This window comes from Netta rufina (assembly GCF_964035555.1).
Source record: "Netta rufina genome assembly, chromosome: 2".
Classification (NCBI taxonomy): Eukaryota; Metazoa; Chordata; class Aves; order Anseriformes; family Anatidae; genus Netta; species Netta rufina.
Window position 1 is genome coordinate 34002583 of NC_140124.1, and position 25441 is coordinate 34028023.

A 25441-nucleotide genomic window follows, 5' to 3' on the forward strand; every position below is an offset into this window, starting at 1 on the left:
ACTTCTTTGCTTTCATCTGAGCTATTTCCTGCAGCAAACTCCCTCCCTGCCCCCCTGCCCCAACATTTCTTCACACATCTTTTTTGTTACAGCCTATAAACCTTATTCTCTCTTTTCTGGCTAAAGCTCAAGTCCAGGATACTCAAATGCCTGGAAGTTCATGCCAGATCATTCATTATTCAGCATAGGAGGTTCTCTGAAGATATTACTTCAGGGTAAAACTACTATCAGCAGCCAAACTTCTACAGAGATGTTGATCTAATCAGTGATTTCCCCCCACTGACTTGCAGACACAAACATTTTCCCGGTAAGGTGAAAATTCCTGTTTTATCTCAGCTAAATTTAAACAGATCTGTTACCTTCACAAACTCACAGACCATAATCTATTATTTTGATGCATCCTACACAACATACAACATTCAGCTGCTAGTAGCCACAAAGAGGGACAGAATTACTAGCGCAAATACTCTTAAGTATTCATTTGCTTTCCCTTTTGTCTAAAAACTCTGATCTATACCAGTAAGTAAAACATCAGTAGTTCCACAAACAGCCCAGAACTACTCCAGGTTTATGGTTTATAAAACATTCTTTGCATATAGCATCGTACGTTAAAAAAAATCACTTAAAATGTAGTCTAAAGAGCCCATGTTATTTTTAGCCTTCCTCTTGACTGAATTTACAATGAGGAATTGCTGTTTACATTCAGTGTATCTCGTCTTAAGCAACTGTTTAATCCACGTTGTGGAAGGGGCTCCGGAAGGTTGTCATCTCAGCCTTCAAAAGGCAACATTTTTGTAAGAACTCTGTACATGAACGTACCACAGCAGTGAGACACCTCATCAAAAGATTAGACCACTGAAAACTTACGGAGATATCGTGATTTTAGTATCTGTGTCCTGCTCAATTTTCTTCAGGTTTCTTCCTTCTTTGCCAATAAGTCGGCCAACAAAGTTGTTATGTGCCAATATCTTCAGGGGAATTTCTTCTGTACTGTAATAGAAGTTACACCCAGTGAGACTTTTGGAGAAAAGACTGCAAGCTTTTATGCATAAAATGCATTTTCATAGAAAAGCATACCAATCCCATTCACTTGCACGTTTACACTAGATGCAGAAGAGTCCACGTGTGATGCTATTTCAGCAATATCATCTAAAGTTTCATTGCAAAATATCTGCTAAATAAAAGTCATACTGAAGCAGCAAGAGCTCTTGGGAAGGAAACAATACATCTTAAAACTTTTAGGGAGATAACTCATTATGCTTGCTCTGATTAAAAGTTACTAGTTCCCCAAGAAACTTCAGTATTTGCTCTAGTTCTCCTCAAAATCACAGCCACTGAATAGCTAGAGATGTGGAAGGTATTGGGGCTAATTAAACAAGCAGACTGACCCTGAAAGGTAAAAGATGACTTTTCTAGTTAAGTGTAGATAATTTCTTGTTAAGTATGGATAACAGCAACAGAGGATTCGCTACTTCATAGATTTCAAAGACTCTTCTCTACATGGAGTCAACAAGAATTCAGTTTTTAGTGCCTTCAAAATGAAATGTCTTTTACTCACAATTTAGTATCTTGAGCTTCCTTTTGCATGATCTCCATAATAATTTTACAAGCCGTTGAGCAGCCTTCAGGAGTTGAGTGGATGGTAATTGGTTTCTCAGCAGCACCTGCATTCTCTTTACGATGAATATCAATTCTTGAAAGAAAGGAAAACACTAACTGTAACCACATATTGTATGGTAAGCTTGCATATTTCCAGCTCTCATTGAACTAATTAATTTTGAGCTAACAATGACTACATATTTAAGTGGCTTCATTTCAAAAAGGATACAATTAGTTGAACATCCCATAAATACTATTTTCTCTGTGTTTTATAAAGAGGCTCCCCTACCCTGACTTCACCAGCTAAACCTCATCTACATGGACACTGGGATTTTCATTCCTCAGACCGCAAGACAATCAGAGGATATGTTAGATAGACAATCTGTGACAAACCACAGAAGAGAACATTTCATCAAGATATCCCAAAGCTCTGGACGTTCATCACCAGTCCCATTGCTCCACTAATAGTGACTGTGCAACTAGAGTACAGCAAAACTTTGTCCCACCTTGTTTTTTCATGACCTCAACAGTAGGGTTTCTTAACACTTCTCTGCTAGCAAAGTGGCAATGTAGTGCTTGCATTCATCATAAAGATTACTTGCTATGTGTTCTAAGCCTAAAATTTGTCCTGCGATTACCTCTCCTCCAACTCCACTCTCTGTCACCCTAAAACTAGAAGCCTCAATCCACAGCAGTTTACATAGCTGTAGGACTAAAAATTCATCACAACCTGCAGCAAGACAATGCCTTGGATGCTGTTCGCACTTTGCCAATAACTACAGGTCACATCCTATTTCTACCTCTTCTTTTTTGGCTTCCTCCCCTCCCTTTCCCCCCAGATCATAGCTGTTTCCAAATTTAAGAAACAACCATGATGCTCTTCAATAAACTTCTACATTTTTCCAGTTCTGATACTGAAAATTCATTTTGTTTCATGATGCAGCATTTTGAGGAGCCCATGGCAATCCTTGCTGCAACTGGAAGTAGACAACCTTTCTTCTCTTAATCCCCCAAACAAGAAAAACATCATTCTTGAAGTCACATATCCTTCAAGTCAGCCATCTGCTATTGTTTCTGCTCTAGCCAGCCCCCCTTTTAAGAGATAAGGAAAGAGCTTTCCTTATGCCAACCTTCTAATTCATGTGCTATAAAAAACCTGGAAGTTTTAGATATCACCTGAAAATTGGTTGCCCGTAGGCAAACTACAACCAAGTCTTGTTAGGACAGCACAAATCTCTTAAATCTGTGTTGTTAAACACAGCAAAGAGTCTCCTGGGATACAACATGCTAATGCGAGGTTTGAAGCAGCATCGAGATAATCCGGAGTTCAGTGGGCAGGGGGGTCTGTTTGTTTTGTTTTACTCCTAAAGGCAGTGTTTTCCACCCTGTACTCTTAGGGGAATCCTAGAAGAGTTCCTTGAATGCAATCCCTGCCTCCCCCTGCATCTGCACATATTTCTTCCTTGTGGGTAGGGATTTAGCACGCTGAAAACAATCTCCTTCAGTGTCTCTGGACCCTAGTGCTCTAAGCTTCTTAGGTCACTTAGTAGCTCGCTTTTTGCCTTCCGTGCATTTCCTTAATCTGTATTTTGGTGGGGTCTGCAGTTTAATAGCAATGAATTTATTCACTCCTGTGTATTTCTGGTAAGGTGCAAGGAGAGGGAGAGATGAAGGCTCTTTTTTTTTATGGCCTCCCCCTCTTTTATTGAAAACATATTTAAATCCTAAGAATGCCCCCAAATTAAACTGCAGCTAGAATAAGCACTTACAGACTAGGCATGTCACCACAGTGACTGCATGTTCCACAGACCGAGATATTACAGCTTTCACGTTCACCTTTTGTGCCCAGAGCCTTAGTAGTACATTTATTAGGTAACTCTGGCATCAAGTACCATCCCACTAACACTGCCTATTTTCATTCAAAACCAGGCAAGCGAGCTAGTATTTGAACACATATCAAGGACAGAATACAGTTCTTAAGTCTTGCAAAAGATTTCCTGGTCACGGTGATTTTCATTTGTTGTGAAATTTTACACATTTCTAGAGCGACTCCTTGCCATCCCAGCACAGAACGCAATACTGCTCATCCAAGCTGGAAAGCAAGGTGGAACACCAAAATTTGGTCCCCAAAGATGACACTTCTGAGGAAACAGAAGCCTTCCAAAGGACATAACAGCATTATGGAAGGAGTGGGAGACATTTCTCCCTGTAATCAAGACCATTTTATTAGCACAAATTTGTAGAGGGTTATGGCTCAAATATTCCACATTTTTTAAAAAAAAAAGGAAAAAAAACATTACTGCCAGTGTCTCCTAGCACAATTAAGTTTGCACAATTTACTCCAACTAGAAAAAGCAGTGCTGTTTTATCCGTAAGGCTTTCTTCAGAAGTATCAAGACAGACACAAACCAGAGCGCAATGCACACAAAACACATTCTTACCCCACAGAAGAGAAACAAATTTCACATTTCCTTTTACACAGCAGAAAAGAACACTACATTAAAGCTTAGGATGACTTTTTTTTTTTTTTTTAAAAAAAAACAGTAACCTACTTGGACTGCGTCTGCTTTGTGATGTTTCTGATGGTTGCTCCTTCCTTCCCGATGATGGCTCCTACGAACTGCGTGGGGACCAGCATCCGCAGAGGAACGTCCGACTGGGGCTTCTGCCGCGTGGTGGCACCGGGGGACCCCTGCCGCGGGGGGCCCCGCTGCCCAAATCCGCGTCTGCCCTGGGGATGCTGCTGCGGAGGTTGCTGGGCTGCCATTTCATCGGGGATATATGCGACTTTCAAGGAATAGTTTTCAAGCTGAAACCCGTTCAGTTTTTCTATTGCTCTGTTTGTTTGCAAAGGGGAGGAGAGAGAAAGGGAAAAAAAGAAAACAGTCACATGTGGGACCTTATAAAACGAGAAGTCACCTAGGTGTAGTCTTCTGCACTTTCTAAATCACATGACAAAGCTAAAAAGCTACTTCCTAGATGAATGGTTACATTCAAGACCCTTTAGTCAAGATTTAGATTACACAGCTTTTTTTTTTTTTTTTTTTTTTTTTTTTTTTTAAGTCACCATATTAAGAACTACAAGTTAGTTCTTGCTTGCTCTGGGCTTCTGTGCACTTTAAACATTTTGCTGGTACAACCCTATCAGCAAAACCTCACAGGAGACAGAGCTTATACACTCAAAAGCATTCTTTTGCCTGATTTAATTTAAATCAGTTTCCCAAATAGAATTAAAGCTGCACCAGAGGGAAAACCTTTTCGCTGCTATCACAGCACCTTCATTAGGGTTTCTGCCAGCACAGCTATTTGGCTGGATTTTTTTCTTCCCCCTTCGATAACTGACACAGCTATGACACAAAAGAAAGGAAAGACAGCTTCTGCTTCGTTCTCAGCAGGAAAGAAAGCGCTCAAAGCCAATCCATGGCACTTGAAACATCACTTGGCAGACCACTGGAACACCTTACAACTTACCAGCCTCGTTGCGGGCAGGATTAAAAGTTAACCAGTAAATGAAAGCATCAGCTAAGCTCTCAATGGATGCAAAGGCGCTCAGAGACATTTACATGGTGTTTCAAGTTCTGCTGCCCTTTGAGGCAAAACAGGGCTCCCTCCTCTGAATATCAAAGAGGGATTTCACCCAAAGGCACACAACGTGCCCACACCGTGATCCATCACGCCGAAGAGCAACCCGGTGCTCTCCTCCCCTCAGCCTCTCCACACCTGCTGAGCTCCCACAAAACACGATGCTCCCTCCCCACGCCATCCCACCGCACTGAGTGATGTTGGGGAGTGTGGCTTCAGCTCCACACAACGCTCTGGTACCCAACTTCTGGGCAGCACCCCCTGAAAAGTAGCCCCTGCACCATTAAAGCATTGAGGTTGTAATGACAGCATTGACAGGAGAAAGGCAGAAGGGGCATGGTCTGAGAGCAGCCATTTCAACAGAGCAAGGAGGCCCCAGGCTCACAGCTCTGCCTCCTCCTCTCCGCACAAATTCATGCTTTCGTCTGATGGACATGGAGTTTCACTACAGAGGGCATATTACTCACATTATCAGCTATCCGATACACCAATATCACCAAAACACGCATTGATTTGGGGCAGTTTATGAATGCCAGGCTTAATCTGGGACAAAAGTTTACAGAGGGATTTTGTTTAAAGGCTTAATTTAAATTAAAAACACTCGGGGGAGGGCAGGAGGTTTCCATTTCATATTAAAGAACCCACCAACATTTTCTTTTTTTTTTTTTTTTTTAAAGCTCATAACAACCGTATGCTCTGGAGCAAGGCCTTTGAAATGCCGAAACCTAATCCTGTCTCTCCCCTCGCACATTTGCATGTAGTTACAGCCAGTTTGCCATCCGCTGCCCTCTGCAACAGCTTCACCCCTGCAGCAGAGGTAGTGGGAGATGCTCGCCACCCACCTATGGTTTCAAGGGCAGCCAGGACACTCATCTCCTGGGTGTCCCGGCCTTGTGGGCTCCTGCCGCTGCCGGAGGTGAGAAGTAGCCTTGGTCATGAGAAGTGGGATAGAGGTACTGAGACTAAGCAGCAAAAAAGAGGATAACCTGCCCCTTTACCTCGCAGGGAATAGCCCCCCGTCTGTGAAATACTCCAGCAGGGCACTAAAGAGCTTATAGAAGGAGTTCTTGTCTTTGGAGCACCATTTAGTAAGGGCTGATAATAAATAAGGCCTAAGGCAAGCCCGCTGAACAACAAGGAAAGCCAAGTATTGAATAACTGATCGCTGCTCATTAAATACTCGTGTTCACCAAATGAGACAGGTCCTTCTGGGACAGGAGGGAAGGGTAATTGTTCCCACGATGGGAGAATCTCCTACAGCACATGGCAAAATACACGTAGAGCTGCACTGAAATTTGCTGAGGCTATTTCAAAGCTGACATTTCTCAATGTTTACTGCATGGACTTTGGAAAGCATTTTGCTATGCAAAATGCTGTGCTTACAAGAACAGTAAGGGACTGAGCAGCACAGCTCATGGATCTTGTCATACCATGGATTTGCCTCTCAGGTTCGAGCTGCACGGAGTTGAAGTACCCAAAAGGCATTTTCTGGGGAAGTAGTCTGAAGGTTTTCCCTTTCATGTAACCTGAAAATAACGTTTTTGGTTGCAAACGTCTTCAAACCTCTTTCTCAGTTGAGTGTTACTGGAATTAGTCTTTTTGAAATCAGCCAGGAAGCTGAAGAGCTACTGGAGAGGAGCATGGCACCATCAGGCAGCACAGTTGCACAAGCCCCGTTTGTTTTTGGAAACAAACCCCAAGATGCTGAAGAGATGAGCACCAGCCTTTTTGCCAACACGTTGGTGGTAGGCTCCAGATTGACATGCATCCCAGCTCCTTCCCTTCCACGCATTCATTTGACAAGTCCAGACACTGCTTCTTTCCCAAAACGCTTCAAGCTTACCTGGCTTTAAAACATCTCAGACCAGAATCCAGCACTAACACAAACTCTTACATTAAAGCAGTGCAAGAGATGTCTCATTCTTCCTCAGAAGTGGCAGGAGAGGAGAAGACTAGGCTTCTTGTTTGCAACCAAGCCACATACGTAGGTTGCACAACAGATATCGTAAAGCAACAACTGACATACCACGCTTTTCCTGGAAAGTTTTCCTGGAAAGAAGGTTGCAGTTTTTCTACTTAGAAACAATTTCTAAATTGTTGAATGATTCTGTATGACTACAAGTGCCTTAAATTCAAAGCAAACTCAAAAAAGGTCATTTTCCATTTCAGGAAATCAATCGTGTTAGCAGCGAGCAACCCCAGGCTACCAAAACCATGTGATGACAGGGAAAAATAATTCAAATATTGAACAAGTTGGTTTTAAGTATTTGAAAGCAAGCAGGCTTTAAAGTTCACTTCACTAGCTTTAATATTAGAGGTTAGCATCTAGAGATACTATGATATCACATGTTTAACTAGCCCAGATATTTATAGAGAAAACCTTAAACTAATGAATTCATCCTCTGAGTCACAGTTCTCCCTATTTTACAGGCTGACTTGTTTTGTAATCCGAGTCGATCAAGTGACAAGAAGCCAGAAGAGTCAGAAAACACTGCTCTCCCAGCCGTGCATGGAACTGAGGCTTCCCAGGCAGGTGTCTCGTTCTCAGCTCTGGTTCATGCCCACAGAAGCGAGTGCAGCGATGACTGATTGTCAGTAATGCAGGCAGAAGACAATGCCCACAGCTGCTGAGAGGTCACTTGGTGCTTTGAGCCTGGCCTTCAGTTTTCCAACATTTGACAGTTTTCACTAGGTCCTTAATATGCTGTCATAGCACCTTTATTTAACTGTGCTGAAGTTTTCTGTGGCATAAAATGAGGCTATGATCAGGCAAGATTACACTCTCTTCAGGAGGCCTTCAGCACCAGAACGACCAAGTTTCTGAGGCAAAGTACTGCTTCAGGAGAGAGAAAGAAAAATAGAAAAAAAATCCTGAAAAAAAATTTCAATGGATTTAAGCCACAGGGTCCCTAAGCTTACTCTGGTGCCAGCATCATGGGGAAAAAAAAATAAAATAAAACATTAGAACTTGCCATCAGGAGAGCAATCCCCACTCCCTGTGGGAGAGGGAGCCTCAGAGGAAAGCAAGGGATGGTTTCTTCACACCCCCAATGGCACCTGCTTGAGTGAAGGCTACAGGAGATCCCCACCACACTGCCTACCACTATTTTTGCAGTCTACCAAAAACCATGCTAAATTCAGCTCCTTTCATCAAGCACATCCTCAGACAGGCTGACCACCTTGGAGACTCAAATCCAAGCCACACCAACACAGCCACTGCTTTTCTGAGACCTCTGCCTTCCCAAACAGAGCTAGGCATCTCCATGACCACAGTCATGAAGGTCTCACAGGTTACCTCTGCCATTATCAGTCTTTTACATGGGTCCTAAAAGCCTTCAGGTGACTCCATGATGGCAGAGATGGAGAAAATTTCCATAAACTTCCTCATTAAGAGGTAACCCCTCCTATTACCCAATTTTTTAAAAATATTTATAGGAAAACTGAAAACGTTTATATTTCATATGCCAGCAAGAGCTGGTAGACAAGAATCTCACTGTAGGTCAGAAAATATTCTGTAAAATAAGACAAAGACTGCTGCAACCATTGCCTGTGCTCTGTGAAACTGTACAGCAGCCTGCCTTACGTTCAGGTAAGATCTATTCAGAGGAAGATCTCTGCAAGATTTATATCTTTAAATAAATATTTTGTAAATTAGTCACCTGAGTTTATTTCCCCATCAAAATTGCACCTCACAGCTGTCCTCTTGCAAACTTCCTATGCAGAGATATTTGCTCAGCCTTCTTCTCCCTTCTGATGCTAGCAGAGGTTAAATATCCTAAATAAATGAATACAGTAGAAGCACCAAGTCTTGTGCAGGAAATCATTCATCCATTGATAGCGTGATCACACTAAGCACTAGATGGAGAACATATTTCACTCCCACATGCAGCTTGTACATACACCATCTTTCATTTTTCCTCCCTAAACAGATACATTTGCATACCGAGAAGACAGATTTACATGGTAATTTTTCCTCAGCATAAAGATTTTTTTTTCCACATTAAGTAAAAATATAGTTTTCATTAGTATTTGTGAAAATAAAAACAAAGCGAAAGACAAATCTAAGCTTATAATCATACACCACACCAAATTTTCAGTCTTATCGTTCCTATGGCAACATTAGTCCTGACCCATGGTGGAATATAAAAGTATTAGTTATGTGAACTCTCATTCATTTGTCAAGGATATGTGTGGTGTGCACACAGCTTTGTGCCTCGTTGAAAGGGTAAAAAAAAATCTGTTTTTGTATAGATTCTAATTAAAAGGTGATCACTAGCATCTTATAGTAATATATCTACCTGCATCTGCGAAAACAGATCCCAAGCTCCTCATGTTGCAGCCAGTAGCTAAAACACACCATCACTTACGAGACACAACCAACAGGCATATCTCACTCCTGAGCTAGAAAAAAAGATGAAAAAAATGGACATCCAGCCCCATCCTCAAACAATAGGCACCACCTCCACAGGCATGAAGCCAACTTTGCACAAAAATCCTTCCAAAACCCTGGGTAGAGCTGAATCTCGTAGCATGTACTAGATGCCTACACGCTACGTTTTGGGGAGCGAAAGAGGAGACAGCATGACTATGAAGCTAACAGCCACAAGGACATGGCCAGCCTGTCCTGGATCGACAAGGGGAGAGGAGGGAGTTCCCTTTGGTGAGCAGACCCCAAGACCTACATGGCACTGGTTGTGTGTTCAGCCTCAACTGCGCACACCGGGCTCTGCCACTCCTCTCCCCCAAACAATCCAGAATCCACTGCAACGGTCAGTAACCGCATGTGCAAGAGCAGTGTGCACATGCTTTTTAAGACCCTCCTTAACTTCTGGTGAAGATGAGGCTTCCTCCCTGCAGCTGCTTGCAGTAGGGCATTTTTGGGGTCACAGAGCTGCCCAGGCAGTCCCAGTCTTCTTCTTGCTACCCAAGGAGTACCAGTGGCTCTCCCTGGCCTGTGCATGACTTGGTGCTTGCAAACCTCCTGGGCCTCCTGCAGACACCTGGTCTGCCCACTTGAGGATGAGGAGCAGCATCCTGCTTTCCTTGCCCAGCCAGCATCACACCTGCTCAGCTAGGAAAGAGACAGCATGGTGACAGGTCAAAGCCACAGACCTCTATTCCAACTAGAAACCAGCAACTGGGCACCTCACATCTCAGATTTTGGGTGCTGTGTGCTCTGTCCCAGACTTACTGCTTAAAAAAACGGCAATGTTCTTCACTAATTTTAGTCTCAAAGTTGATTTTGGATGCGGTGCTATACTGTATATGCTGCAATTATAGTACCAGCCTAGAAAAGGGGTGGGGGGGGGGGGGAAGACCTCTGCCACAGCAATTAGGCTTGCAAGACAGAGGACCGCTCAGTTTCCCAGCTGGGTGGAACCAAGAGCTTTATACGCAGTACCACCCTTCAAGCCAAGCATACCACACTTGTATAAAACTGCTTATCAGGAGCATCTCCAGGCTGTTCCAGCACCACCACGGCAGAGTGCCACATGCACACACTCCAGCAGGCAGGGCTATGCCGTACAGCCTGTCCAGAGGGGAAGCAGCCAGCTCTGCATGGTTTGTCAGCCAACACTTAACTGTGAAGTTAGGGAGTGCGCTGCAAAAAGTTGGTGAGATGCTCGGGACTGGGAGCCCACTGCATGCAGCACCACAGGGAACGGACGGTCTCAGTCCTTGCAACAAATGGGTGATGGCATTATTTGCCCTCAGCAGTTAAGCCTCACAAGGCAGAGCTCGTTATCAGCTGCTGAATCCCAAGCAGCCTATAAACAGCTTCCACAAAGTCAGTTCTTGTTGCTCCCACTACTGCACAGGCTGACCAACACTGACTTTTATCAGATGTCAGCACTCGTGCACCGCCCCCCTTCCAAAGCCATTGCTGCCCACCATAACCAGTTCCAAGAAGCAAAGCTAGGTCACATCTAGCAAAACATCCAACTGAAACATCACCACAGCTACTACAGATCAGCCACACACGCATGCACCCTGTTGTGATTCTACATTACAATTCCTTACTGTTTTTCCTTAAAAAATAGCCTTAAAAAAATACCCACTTCTCCTGGGGGTTGCTAAGTGGTTGCAGGCCTTCACCCTAAAGCCAACCACCCTCATTTAACATTTTCTTTATGGAAAACAGGCTTGTGTCCTTAGGCAAACTCAAGTCCCTCTCAAAGCATTCACCAAGCAAATCAAGGCTCCTCTACTTGCCCTACCTGCCCAAGGCAGCTGACACTGTGTCATCATTCAGCCGCTTCAGGTCCTCTTACCAACACTTGCGCTGGATGCTAGTTCACCTGCTTTGAACTCAAGATACCTTCAGTTACGTTCATGTGATTTCTCATGCAAAAACAAATTTATCTCAGTTTTTTTCCTCACAGGATTGGCTTATCTCAGCATTTTCTCGGTATTAACCTCAAAATTTAACAAGTACAGGCTGAGGGGGAAGAAATTGTACTTTGTTGTCTTCAGTTTCAGCATGGAATGCACAAATCCAAGAACCCACACCACAGATGACAGATCAAAAATATGCATCATGCTTCTTTCCATGGTATTTTAGGTACTTCCTTCTTACATTTTCAAAGAGGGAATTAGCACATGCAGGATTTCTAACATTGCACCATAGGCTTCTTCAGAACGAGAAATTCAACATCTTTCTTAATTATTGTGCAACAGAATTAAAAAAGAGCCTGAAGAACACGTTGAATGATTCAGGTTTTGAGAAGATAAGTTTAATAGTGAATTGAAGAAAAATACTGTTTGCTTCAGCTCCACTATGTATAATAGGCACACTGTTGACACAAGTTTCCCATCACATTTGCTTAGAGTACACTAACAAGTAACCTAACACTTGGAAAGATGAAACATGTGTTGCATTCAAGTTGCACAGAAGTCCTAATTACTTAATTATGTGTACAAATTTATTTCATTTGTAATTGTATATTAATGCAAACCATAAGCATAGCCCGCATCTTAACTGCTGGTTTTAGTTAGCCACAAGGTGGCAGAAATTTCAAAGTTAAAAAAAGAAATTCATTGCAGGCTATTCCCTGGGTTGGGTTTTGTTTAAACCTGCTGTGGTTATAAAGGAGGAGGAAAATATGTTTATGTCCCCAGATTAGGAATTAAGAAGAAAGACTTCTGTGTTTCTACCTGCAGTGGAAAAGCAAGATTGAACCTATATCATAACAAATAATGACAATGTTTAAAAGGGAAATGATACACAACTGCTAAGAAATCAAAACATTATATTTTTAAGTTTCAATATCTAGATGAAAATTCCTCAACTACTGAAGATACATAAGCAAGCAAAGTTGACTACCTAAAGTTAAAAAGCCCAAATAAATATTTCAGTTATTCCAATAATGACCTGCTTGGAAGAAGTGTTAAATTTTCTAGTTAAAAAAAAAAAAAAAATTCTTGAGGTAAAACCTCAACAGAACAGAAACCAACAAGAGAATACAACCTCTGTTACACAGGAGACAAACACAGAACAACCACCACTATAAAAGAACAAAGCTTTTTAAAAATAGATTTAAAAAATCATTAAACAATTCCCATCCTCTGCCATTGGCAAATCACTAATCTTCTGCCCTCCCCAGTCAACTAAGTTTACCTAAATTTTCAATTTTCTCATACAATCAAAGTGTAGGAATAGTTGACGACAAAACAGAAAACTAAGATAAATCACACAAGACTTGGCAGGGGCAAGGCAGAAAGGCTTTCTTAAAATATTATTGCTCATGTTATCATTTTGTTGGTAGATTATGTTGGTAGATTAATAGGAAGCAAAGATGCATATAAAATTTAAAACAATGTGAACTCCAACATGCAAGTTAGCCTACGGTAACAAATAAACGAGACACTTACTGTCTAGCCTGGTCCTTATTGCCGTATGTTACATTTACGACTGCAGTCTCCGTGTCAGTGTTCACTGGAGAGAAAGAGGCAATGGAAAAGGGTAAATTCAGCGTGCACTCACTTCCTACAACAAATTTAGAAGCAATCAGATTGGAGAGTATACCTTGCTCACAGTTCTCCACTGTTCCATACTGAGCTAACAAACTGTCCAGCACCTATCATGAGGGGAAAAAAAGAAAGACACATTTCAATTTTAAAATACATTTAAAGAAGTCTGTAATTACACCAAAATTTATAATAATTTTATCAGAACATTTAATATTCAAGACAACTGCTGTGACAAGTTATAACTTCTTATTTTTTAATCATGGGACAAGCAAGCATGCAGAGCTTGTATTCTTTCCCAAGTTAGTAAATCCAAGCTTGAAACTTCATGAATGTGAAAACGCAGACCACATCTCCGAGAAGTCACACTGCACCATGAGTCCTAACCTTCAAAGATAAGCCTCCAAAACACGTGTTCACAGTGTGGAGTAAAACAGAGGCAAGAAGAATTAAAAAGGAGCAAATCTAGAATAAAATATCTGTGAATAAAATCTTTCCAGAACAGAATCCCAAGCATGTTCACAATTCTGCTTTTGTTTTCCCCAGATAAGTATTATTCTCTGTCCCAGAGGAATCACTAGCAAGAGCATCCTCACAATTCAAAAATCACAGCTCGTTTGTCCATTGGTAGAAAGACAAGGAAGAACAGGTAAAGTCTGAATAAAGCAGTTTCATCTGGCATAATTTTTTTCTGGTCAAATCAAAAATGAAGGGGCAAGAAATACTTAAATCTTGAGGAAAATCAGGGTGTCAGAGTATTCCAATGAAAACATCAAAATACCCGCTGTTGTAACGCCTCTAAAATCCAGGTGGTTCACACTTCACTTTCTTCCCACTAAGAAATCATGTTGCAGAAAACAGTTGGCTACACCAGTAGCTAGCAGAGAACACAGGTATATTGTTGTGCTCTGTTGCATCCTCATGTTTTGTGTCCATCATCAAAAGGTTGCTGAAAAAGTTTCCGATTTACATCAAGAAGTGAAAAAGTCAACTTGCAATTTATTCCATGGTAGAAGTGCCATTGCTCATCTCAGTTATTCTCTTCAGGCTAGCTGTCATAACAAAAGGGAGAAATCCCTTTTGGGAAAGGAAGGAAAGAAGGAAGCACTGACAGAAGTGAGAGGCACGCCACACATCTGTGCAGCTTGCCACTGCAGCCAGGTTCCTCTTGCTGCAACCAGCATCCGAGCGCACACAAAAGAACAGCCCCTAAAAACGTAAAGGCTTGGAGCCCACATCCCTGGGAAATTAACTATTCAAAATGATAGTTTATTAACCTACTGTATACTTTTACTACAATATAAAAGGCGCTTTTAAAATAAAATGAATGTGTATGCCCAAACTTAATGACAGCTTACATCAGTATAATTTCAAATCTTAATCTTCACCTCCTATTAAACCTGAAATTGCATGCAGACATTTCAAAGGTAATATTCCACACTAGGTATTTAAAAGGCAGCGCACTACTTGCCAAGTCTGAGCAACGCATTTACTACCTCTAAGTGCAGAATTTCCCCATCCTTATTGCGCAGGGTTCAGTAAGTTTTCTTGGCAACAGGTTTCACAGACAAGTTGCTAATTGTCCTCTCCTCCTACAACTAGGCATTAGCCTACTCTTTGCGATCCCCTAAAATAGTCTTTCTGCCACTCCTCAGATACTACAATTGGAAGCTGCTTAAGAAAAAAGTTGACTCTGAAATTCCCTAAATATTAACCGAAACAGAGATGTTCCAGGGGATTAGAGCAAATGAAGAGTCTGGGGAAAATCCTTTCGAGACCATTTAAGCATTCACTGAGACATGCGGGAGCACTGAGGTCTTGCAGCTCGGAGGTTGTGCATCAGCACAAGCCAGAAGAGTCACCACACGTGTGACCAGCAAAAAGTTTTCTGCTGCAGACGCCCCAAAGGATAATTTTGCCTCAGCTGAAGTCAGCAGATGAACAGGACCTCAGGTGGTTTGAGGGTTTTAAAACAAGGAAAAGCAAAGCAAGTCCCTGGCTTAAAGACCCAGTTTGAGATGTTTATTCCAAACAGGATACTGAAGAGCTCATTAGTCGCAAAAAAGCAATTTTTGTCCCCACAGCATGTCAACACCAGCGCTGCATTACACAGCACTGTACTACAAGTATGAGCTAATGTCTTTAGTTATTTATGACAAATTTTGATTACACTTGAACTCTGCAGCCCACCCTGGCCCAAAGCTGCATCACTTCAAAAATCACGTCATTTTCAACAATAGAGAAGACAATAGTGGAATAAAAATTAAACAGCATTTTATAAGCTATTTCCATATTAAATTTATGTTCTGAGCTAAGAATGAAGTGTGATTTTTTCATTAAAAGGTAAAGCCACCTGCTTCACTAACAAAGGGAACACTTTAAAGCTGAAACTAAGTAACCTTCCCAAGACATGATGCTCTCAGAACTACTGCTTCGAACATGTCTGTCAGCTATCATAAACCTTTCAGCACGCTAGACTTGCATCTCCTCCAAGAAGCCTATGAAGCAAAGGCTCTTTTGCCGCTAAAACTGAGGAATAGCCCAGGACCCACTATGCTGAATAGTGGGATTCAGCATCCCACTCCTCTTCATCACAAGTTTTCCACTTACACTGCTCCTGAACCCTCTGAGCTGTCTCAGAGACTGTGTCCATCCAGGTTTTAATCCACATGATTGAGTTCCTATTTTCTTAAAGGACTTTAATCAAACCAAACAGATTTGCAAGAAGTTTCCTCCAAAGACTGGAACTTGAACAAAAACAGAACACAATCCCTGTTGTGTCAAGGAAACCTGCTCTTTGCAGCACAGTACTCATTATACGCATATGTTTTCATCACCTTGCTCATGCAGCAAGGTTGGAAGTGTGAGCAACACCACAGGGGCAGCCATTTAACCAGACTGTATTTAAAAATATACTAGTAAAAATATATATCAGCAGTGGTTGGGGCAGATGTGTGCGTGCATCTATTTTCCAGTGAGCTTTGTAGGGAGATGGATACTTTTAATAGAAGCAGCTGATCCAGTTGGGAAGAGTTGTGTGTACTCAAAACCAGATCCTCTATTGTAACTCACTGTCAAAACACTGAGCTCCACTCTTGCATGTGTTTCTTGCCTCACATGTATTTACTGCAACAGCCAGTTTCTATTCATATCCTTCCATTTTTTCATATTTCTCTTCATACTGTCTTTTCCTCTCCCCAAATTTTTCTCTCTAGCCCAAAGCCTCTAATTCTGCAGAAAAACAAACATGTTTTGTTTAAGCTGCTCTTCCGTAACACTCTTCGTGTACAGCCTTGTTGGGCAATCAGAACAAAATTCAAAGCCAAGTTGGTGGTGCAGCAGCAATTCTGATGAGCAGCTGAAAAGTTTATTTGTATAAACTTTTCATCTAAGCTAAAAAAAAGTCTTTCCTTTTCTTGAGCTCTTGTTCTAGCAGTTGTCTAAATTGGGTCTCCTGCTCTTGTTATAGCACAGATGTCTCTCTCACAAAAAGCCGCAGTCTTATGCTGTGGACTTTCATTCATCAGGCTCTAAAAGCCAGTTCTGACTTCATTATAAACAGCGTTACCCTATACCAAGCCCCACAAATTGCAACTGCTCTACAAGGGCTGCCTCACGAGCAAACACTACCCTTCAGCAGTGCTGAGAGCTCAAAGCCCACGTTGAAATATTCCGGTTTTCATGCAGATTTCCTGAGTTTAGAAGTGGAGCCTTTGAAAAAGCCAGAACAGTCATTTTCTGCACTATTTTGTGCATCTCTTCTTACTGGGACTGTATGATTCCTGCCCTACACCAGAAAAAAAAATTAGTCTCAAGGCATCGGGTATACAAGAACAGTTTCCCTTATTGTTTCTCACACAAAATGCAGGAACTTCAGTGTTACTGCGCAACCTAAAATTGTTTTCTTCATTCATAAAGCAAGTGCTTTAAACCACCACCCTTACTTCCACAACTCCTAGAACACTGATCAGGAGTTAAAATTAGCCAACACAACTGAAATCACAAGCAGCAGAAGCAGAAACTGAGACAGGAGGATTAGGGTCATTCAGTAAAAGGCCATGTGGAAGCTTTTGGCTGCAAACACTCCGTGAGTGTTCCAGGTGATTTAACAAAAAAGGGGGGGAGGGACTGGCAACAACATGAGGAAAGAAGTTGCTGGCACAAGTGGCATCTCTTTTTAGAAAGGAGAGGCAAGGTGAAAGAAAAGGAAAGAGCCAGGTGAGTATGGGGGGGAGGCGGTGCTGGTAGCACTCCAGATATCAAGCCTGTTTGAACCACTGATGCCATCTGTACACCTTACGTGCTCTGTTGGCATATTTAAGCCCACAAAAAAAAATATTTAAATTCCAATAATGCAACACAACAGCCTGACGTAATCCCCACCAGGCCCTTATGCACTTGCGACACAGGTGCATGAAGCAAGACCTCGTCTCAGCAGAGGAACCAGCGCTCGCCCAGCCCCACGACTTACAGCAACAGAAGGTCTTCAGAGCGGCTTCCTTTCGGCTGCAGTAATCTTTTGATTGGTAAAACTTGTATCCCCACTAGGGGGCCCGTCCAGCATAGCTTACAAGGAAAATTAAACATGAAGAAGCACGTAATGATTCCTTGAGGAAGCCGTCATCTCTGCGAGGTGCAACCAAACAAAGCGGCGCCACCTGTGTGGAAGCCACCACAGGCCCCAGAGCTGGTGCTAGGCTGGCCTGGGCACTGCCACAAGTCACAGCACAAACACAGCAGCTTTGCCCGTTTTTACCAAATATAAGGTGAGACCAGAGCAGTGTGGACATGGAGTATCCAAACCAACACGTGGTCTGCCGGGATAAAGTTGCTTCAAAATGTCGTGAAGGCATTTGAATAGGCAAAGCCAGCTTGCAATGGCTTGGCACATTGCAACATGTGGTGATGGTGTTTTTCATCTCGTAGGCCCTCCAATACCCAGTTTACTGTCTCATGAAACCATGACCATAGTCTGGAAGAATCAGAAAAATAAGTCTGGAAGCTGCTGAAGTCATTGTTTGCACACACCAGAAAGGCAGCGCCTGAAAACAATAACTCTGGCGTATTTACCACATCCCATACAAACCCTGGAGTGAATTCTTCTCCTGGGAACTTACAGTTGTATCCAAATGTTCAAAACTATTAATAAGTTTACCCTATAATACAACTGTGTTTAGGTGGCATTACCAGGGTTTTAAGAATGTAAAACTGAACCACAGAGAACAAAACCAAAATTGTCAGAAGGAACTACTAATTGAGTGACCAATTTGGACACCGAGGGCTTGATTTTCCACAGTGCTCAGCACTTCTGGGCATCCAAAGTGCAGCTTCAAAGCCACTTCAGCAGCAAGGGGAACGCTACACTTCTGCACGAGAGGCCAGAGGCTCTTCACGTGAGACAAACCGAGCACAGCCCACACCACGAGCAGCTCCTGCTTACACTGTTTGCCCAGCGCCAGGTAGCTGAGGCTAGGTGTGGAATTCAGTTTTCTGCGGCAGCATTCAACTCCCCTAATCAAAGGGGTTTGTCTTCCTGAAAATCCTCAGGTTACCACACACTTTAACTTTATTATAACTGCATGACAGAAGAGCCAACCTCCTACCCCAAGCCAACATCCCTCCCTACAGCACCAAGAGCAAGCACTAGGTCCCTATTTATCTCACTCATTACTGAACATCTGAAGTGTTTCATCTAAAACATGAAAAATTTTGTTAAGAGGTGATGTGGGCTATTTCAACTTCAGTGTTTCAAATTAAACTATATATATATGTATACACACAACTCCAAATAGATCTCAGGTAGAGCATCACAGGCAATCATGTCTGCAATGATTGTAACCAACTCCACGTACCACATGTGTTTATAACTAATTCCAGATAATGCTGCTTAACCATTTAAATTTATACACATGCATACATAAAAATCAAAAGATCAGAACAAAGTGCTTTAAAAAAGCTAGTATTCAGGAACAACATTTGAAGGACCTGCCTTAAATCTGTTAAGTTAAAAAATCGCATAAAATATGGTTAGCATGATTTACAGATGGAAGGTTAGCTTCCAAAGAAAAATTTACGAGGAATCCAACAAACGTAAGCACCAGGGTAAAACCATTACAGATGAAGATCAGCATCAGAAACGCCTTCCCTTTTTTTTTTTAAATATATGAATTCATATAATTGAATACTGTCAGAGAATTTTTCTAAGAAAGCCCTGAAAGCAGAAGAAATAGTGAAAGAAATCTTAGGGACACCACACTGGAGATGGAAATTAGGCCAGGTACTGAATTTGGCAGGCTAAGGGTTCTGTGTGCTTTTGTGTTCCCACATTACACCCTGAGCTGGAAAGAGCTTCTAGTACGTGCGATGGGGAGGGAAGATTAGTGTGCATTACAGTAAGGAGGTATGGGATGCCAAAAAAATAAAAATAAAAAAGAGGATCACGGTATCAATGCTGACGAATGGTATTAAATGGTCTCCAAGGTTAAAAAAAGTGCATGAGAAATGCTTAGAGAAAGGCAAAAAACTTATTAGATGCATGGGTGGCCTCCTTCATAAAGAGATTAAAGAGAGCAGGATAATTCCGTTTGGAAAGGAACGAGAGGGAATATGATACAGGTATTATGAAATAACGAATCATGTAGAGATGGCCAAATTGGCAGCTTCTATTCACCCTTCATCTAAATTAAATGAAAACAAGTTTGAAAACAGAGAAATAACCATTTAAGCAATATTATCTGAATGCAATTAAGCGCTGCACAATATCTGCCACAATATTAATCTCCCCTCGCCTTAAAACTGCGGGAGCAGCAGCAGATAACATCAGAGTTTATAAACCAGGTGAGCACTACCACGGACACCCAGCATTCCCCACCCATCCCGACCACTCAAGGAAGGCTCCTCGGGGCACAGATCCCACAGATCTCCTGCACCGAGGCAGATGGCTTCAGTGGCAATGCTCAGCACTGCTTCTACAGGCTCACTTGTAGCTTGACAAAGAATAAGGGGGTGGGGAAAAAAATTAGAACCCACTATGAAAGCATTACTAGCCAGTGAATATCTGTTGCCCAACTGTGATTAAATGATAGACTGCACAAAAGCATGGGAGCCAGCAAATTTTAAAAGCATGTTCGAAAACAGACTGGAATAAAGCATGAGTTTTCTGCTTTATTCACAGCACTTTGTTTAATACAGCCAGTGCTTCCCTGATAGGCTCGAAACCTTGCCCCACAGGCACCCAGCAGGGCTATCGGAGTGCCTGCTACAGCAGGGCAGGTTTCCATGTCCCATTCTGCATAAAAGAATTGGGGCATCTTCCCATTCCCCCCTTCAACCTTTCGTTCTTCCCAGTTTTGTTGGCTCTGTATTATACTGGAAAGCGTGGTCTTTTTAACGGGAAGATGCATCAGGGAGAACTACACCTCCTGTACACTTTACTCTTTTCTTGTGTGCACACACGTGAAAAAGGCACTTTTAAAAGCTATTTTCCTGGAGCTATTAAAAAGTCTTGATGCCATTTCATTATCACTCTACAGGGCTGGTGCTAGTCTGATATTTTTAGTTTCAACATAATAGTTGATTCGTTTAAAAAGAATTGCCTTCTGTGAAGTTGGAAACCTGCAACTGTAACAGAAAGCTGTTGAAAAAAATAAAAATCAATTTCTGAATCATCTTTTGAAACCAATCAACAATTACAAGTCCCAAGAAGTCTCCCAACAACACAGGAATAATTTCACAGAGGTCACACGTGTGAAAAATATTTCTCCTGGTACAGCTGTGCTGGTGCTTTGCAGTAACAGAGCCAGGTCAGTGTTCAATACTAGGGACAACCTTCCTGGGAAGTTTGCCCCATATTCTAACAGTAAGCATTTGCTCTGGAATCTGCTTATAGCTATCTAAAAAAATGATAGAGGGAATCAGAGAAAAATCCCACAAAATGGATTTAGTTCTCAGATTAGTGCAGATAAAAATAAAGTACGTTAGAACTCAGATGGAGATCACATCCAAGGCATTCCCTCCATTGTGTACAAGACTCAGGGTGACAAGTTTTCAGAAAAAAAAAGATAAGCCCTTAACAGCCACTTTATAAATACCTTAGATCTCTTTATAACTTGGGAAAAAAACTATAAAAAGACTGAAGCATTTCACATGAGTTATATTTACAAGATCCACCCCCCGCTTTTTTTCCCAGTAGCCATCCATAAGATGCATACCACGCCTCTGGCTTACCAGCAGTCCAAGTGAGAGCACTGCTGTGGTCCAGACAAACATTTAGGAGGAGGTTTGGCCTCTGAACAACTAGTCTCCAACACATAAGGGACCACTGAAGGGAAGGAATGGTTATCTGCATTTTACAGGCCCGGATTGCTGGATATTTTCGCATAAAACTTTCCCATCAAGCTGTCAGTGCATGAAAGGTACTATAACCTACCTCACCTACATCATTATTTTGCTGGCACGGAAAACACCTATATCTTAGTGCAAGGGGGGGGAAGTAATCTTGTCCCTGCTGTGGGTCTGGGCACTGAAAAAGGTACAGGAGGTCAGGTAGGTCTCAAACTGAAGCCCAGGGTCAGACAAAAATACAAATTCCATCCACATTTCAGCAAGAAGAATGAGACTGCCACCTTTAAGTATTGGAATTCCTTTGAGCCACAGAATCGGGTCAAAATAAAATTTATAGTAAACCTCTCTACAGTACTAAAGAAGAGATGAGAGCTTTGCAAACCACCAATAAGTATTGTCAAAGCCTTCCAGCTGGGGAAACATGAACCTCAGAGCAAATGGGAATCACAGGATTTTTGAGCGTAGAAAGTTTCTATGGTAAAAAAAACAAACCACAGTCTAGCAGATAAACAAATTCAGGTAGTCATAGATATGACTTTGTTTTTAAGATTATCTGAATGCATCTAAAATACTAAGAAGTTAATTACTAACAAAAAAAAAGTTATTCAGAAGACTACTAAGAGTTAAAAGATTATTGGTAAATGTGTGTTTAACACAATTTCACAAGATCCACAAAATTTCAAAGTCTACCTTGAAGTATCCCTGCATTGTGGTCAATTCATGCATTAGTTGGAGAGGTTTAAGATCAAAAAACCCACCAACTTTTGAATGCAATTAACTAACCTAGAGATTAAGACTGCAAGACATGCTCTACACTAATACCATCTGACCTATATATCTCTAAACAAAACAATTCAGTTTGAATACTGAGTGCTAGCTAACAGCTTACAGACTATAAATTACTTTTAAGTGTCAATTGCGAATGAGCAATTGATTGACAAGCGAGATGACTGGGACAACTCAAGGAGAACAGCCACAGCTGAATGAGTTGCCCATGGCTTGCATTAGCCATGCTTCAGAAGCAATCTCTGCATCCATCTTGAATTCAGAGCCTCCTACAAAGAGCTATTTCCATTCAGGGCCTCACTGGGTGTATTCAGTCACCAAAAAGCTCTCTAAATTTATTGCACAGCTTCATTATTAATATAATTAGGATGTTTTCTAGAAAACTAGACCATAGCAAACGTGAAGGAGGCAAGCTTACACCGCTCCGCCTGCTCTGCATTAATTAGTACTCAATGGTTGCATAGACTGGAAAACTGAAATTCCTCACAAGCACTGGAAATCATTGAGGAAAGAGGAACTATAATCCAACAAGGGTGCAAGATGGTTCTGTTTTTTGTTGTTGTTGTTGTTTGTTTTTTATTGTTTTCTAATTTAAAAGGGAATTGATCGCTTGCTTGGAAGATAATTAAATCGCTACAGCTACTCAGGTCTACATAGGAAGAGCCAAAGGAATCAAGCACAAGGTCTTCTCTGCTCCTGTTGGCTCCGGTGGCCCCAGGGGAAAAGTTTAGACATAAGCTTCAGCCGTACATTTTGTAGCCAAGCGTTCAATTGAACTCAATCTGCTCTGCCCAACACTTCTGGTTTTACCAGGTAAAAAAGCCATTAGAGATGTACTTCAAAAAGTCACTCTTATGCTAACATATAAGCACTTTGGCAGCACAAGGTGCGAGACCAACACGGTTTGCTTTAAACAAGCATCATTCCCAGAAAGCTGGGCACCCAATTTCTGTGCAACTTTCCTTATGCTCTGACATGGGCACTCTGAATATTCAGATAAAAGGCTCTGGTCCTATTTCACTGCTGCTCTGCAGAAAATAGCTCTGTTCCCCAACACTCTACAGCAATATTCCCTTAAACACAAATCACAAGAGTCTTACAGTAGCAACAAATGAAGAGCAAAGGTGAACAATACTGAAGGGCACCAAGAAGTTGCATGCCATTTACCAGTTTTACATTTACTATGGAATAAATTACCTCCTCTTGTCAAAACAACTCATCCTCCTTAAAATGCTTACAATTTAAATTTCTGACATTTAAGAAGCCAGCACTGTTTAAAATAAGGAAGTGGGAGTGTAAATCCCCAGTATATGCCTGTTTGAATGTACGCTTCATTCTGATTTTTTACTGATTCATAGTGAAATCCTCAGCCCAGCAGAAGGGGAACTAGATTTTGAGGCAGAAAAGAGCACTTCAGTGCTTTGCTATTGACATGAGAAGAAAGAGGAGGCGGTGTAAGAGGAACTAAGAAATCTTGGTCATTCGCCTACTGAATATTTAGGAAGCCACAGCTCTGAAATCCCTGTTCATGGCATCCGGATAAGAATGAAATACATGATGTTCAGAGTTTAACACAGCAAGTAGTACTAGAGGGCTGCTGGAGCAGTGGAGAAATTGATTTCAAGCCCTCAGCAGTGCACACCTCTTGCATTAAATAGCAGCTACACATAAAATCGAGAGGCAACCCCTGCCTCAAAGAGCTTACAAAGCACAGCTAACATGTGCAACCACCAAATGGGGAAGTATTAAGAGAAAAAAATGGGAACATTCACAAGGTCTTCTGGTTCAAGTTCAAGGTTGTCCTCAGCCAGCGTGGGCTGCAACTGAAGCCTGGATCGCTTTACTGCCTGGCAGTAGAAGTGAGAAACAAGCAGCCCGAACACTGAAGGAAGCCCAGCTGCAAGGTCACAGCAGCCCAGCTGCTACCAGGACTTCTCGGGCTAGGAGCACACAAAAGGGATCTCACTGAGAACTGGGTCTATGCTGGGTAGGAGAGGATATTGGCAAAGGGACCACCTGCTGTGGAAGTACCAGAGGTGCTTCCAAAGTGTGAGGGGCAACATACAAGGAAGCCCTCCAACAGCATTTGGAGAGGAGCTGCGCTGCAACCTAAGCAGAATGGACATGGAGACGGGGATCCCAACCCAGTACCCGGCCAGTGAACCTGCAAGAGCAGCTTCTGGGGGTAAGTAACACAGGAAGAATGGGAGGGAAGAAATGGAGGCAAACACAGCAGCCAAAGCATCAGCAATTAATTCACATTCTCTCCTCATCACATATTGCTATAAACCCTTTCCCCTCCTCCCCAACAGTCCTCAGTTTCAGAGCAATAGAAACAGCTCAGCATAGAGAAACAGCCACATACAAAAGCTTTAAGGCTGAAAAACATAAGACAAAGCACTGATGACATGATTTTCATCACCCAGGTACTCAAATGGAGGAAAAAAATCAGAAGCATGACAGACGAGACCCTCTAACAAAGTGTAACAGAGCTACGCTCTGTAGAGATGCTCCAAGATGCTCTTCAGGCAAGAGCTGACTGAATAAAGATGGGCCCGCTGCACATGTTGTGCATGAAGACAGGTTCTTAAATTATGAATAATGGACACAAGATGCAAACAGCACAGCATCCCAGAGGAGATGAGAAATATTTAAAATGCCAAGAAAACAAACAAGAAAACTCAAAACACCCTCTTCCCTTGTGAAGCTAGAAACAAACTTCACAATAAGCAGCCAGAATTTGTCAGTAGCTCTAAAGAAAATAGAGATGCTGAACATGAATAAGTGTTTGTGCCAGCCCAGCTCCTGGAAGCACCAGCAGCAGCACATTTTCAGCAGACTTGCTGCTCAGGAGGAGGTAAGTTGAGGACACCCCGCTTTTGGCTTTTTTTTTTTTTTTTAAACACTTTATAAAGAGCCATAGTGTTTTGGGGACCTTTTACCAACATTAAAGGCCTTCGACAGAAAATGGATTTGAGAAAGCCAGGCTAGAAGATTACCATACTGCTCCCCCCAGGACATCACAACACGTGCCAGCCACCTCTGCCCAGCAGCAGGGGTGACAGCCCCAGAAGCCAGCTCAGGAGCCTGAATACCCTTTGCTAGAGCTCAAACCCCACGCTGTACTGCCCCAAAATACATGGAAACATTTGGCCACTCTTCC

General features: G+C 42.1%; 1 protein-coding gene across 2 annotated transcripts in view; it reads right to left on the bottom strand.

Annotated features, from left to right (window-relative positions):
• IGF2BP3 (insulin like growth factor 2 mRNA binding protein 3) overlaps window positions 1-25441 on the bottom strand; it is a gene marked incomplete at both ends in the record, with an annotated part of 106939 nt that overhangs the window by 28740 nt on the left and 52758 nt on the right. For both annotated transcript variants that reach the window (XM_084306723.1, XM_084306722.1), the window contains 5 exons: window positions 868-990; window positions 1559-1693; window positions 4152-4436; window positions 13054-13117; window positions 13208-13259. In XM_084306723.1, the coding sequence (XP_084162849.1) occupies window positions 868-990; window positions 1559-1693; window positions 4152-4436; window positions 13054-13117; window positions 13208-13259 (659 nt within the window). The remainder of the gene's footprint in view (window positions 1-867; window positions 991-1558; window positions 1694-4151; window positions 4437-13053; window positions 13118-13207; window positions 13260-25441) is intronic.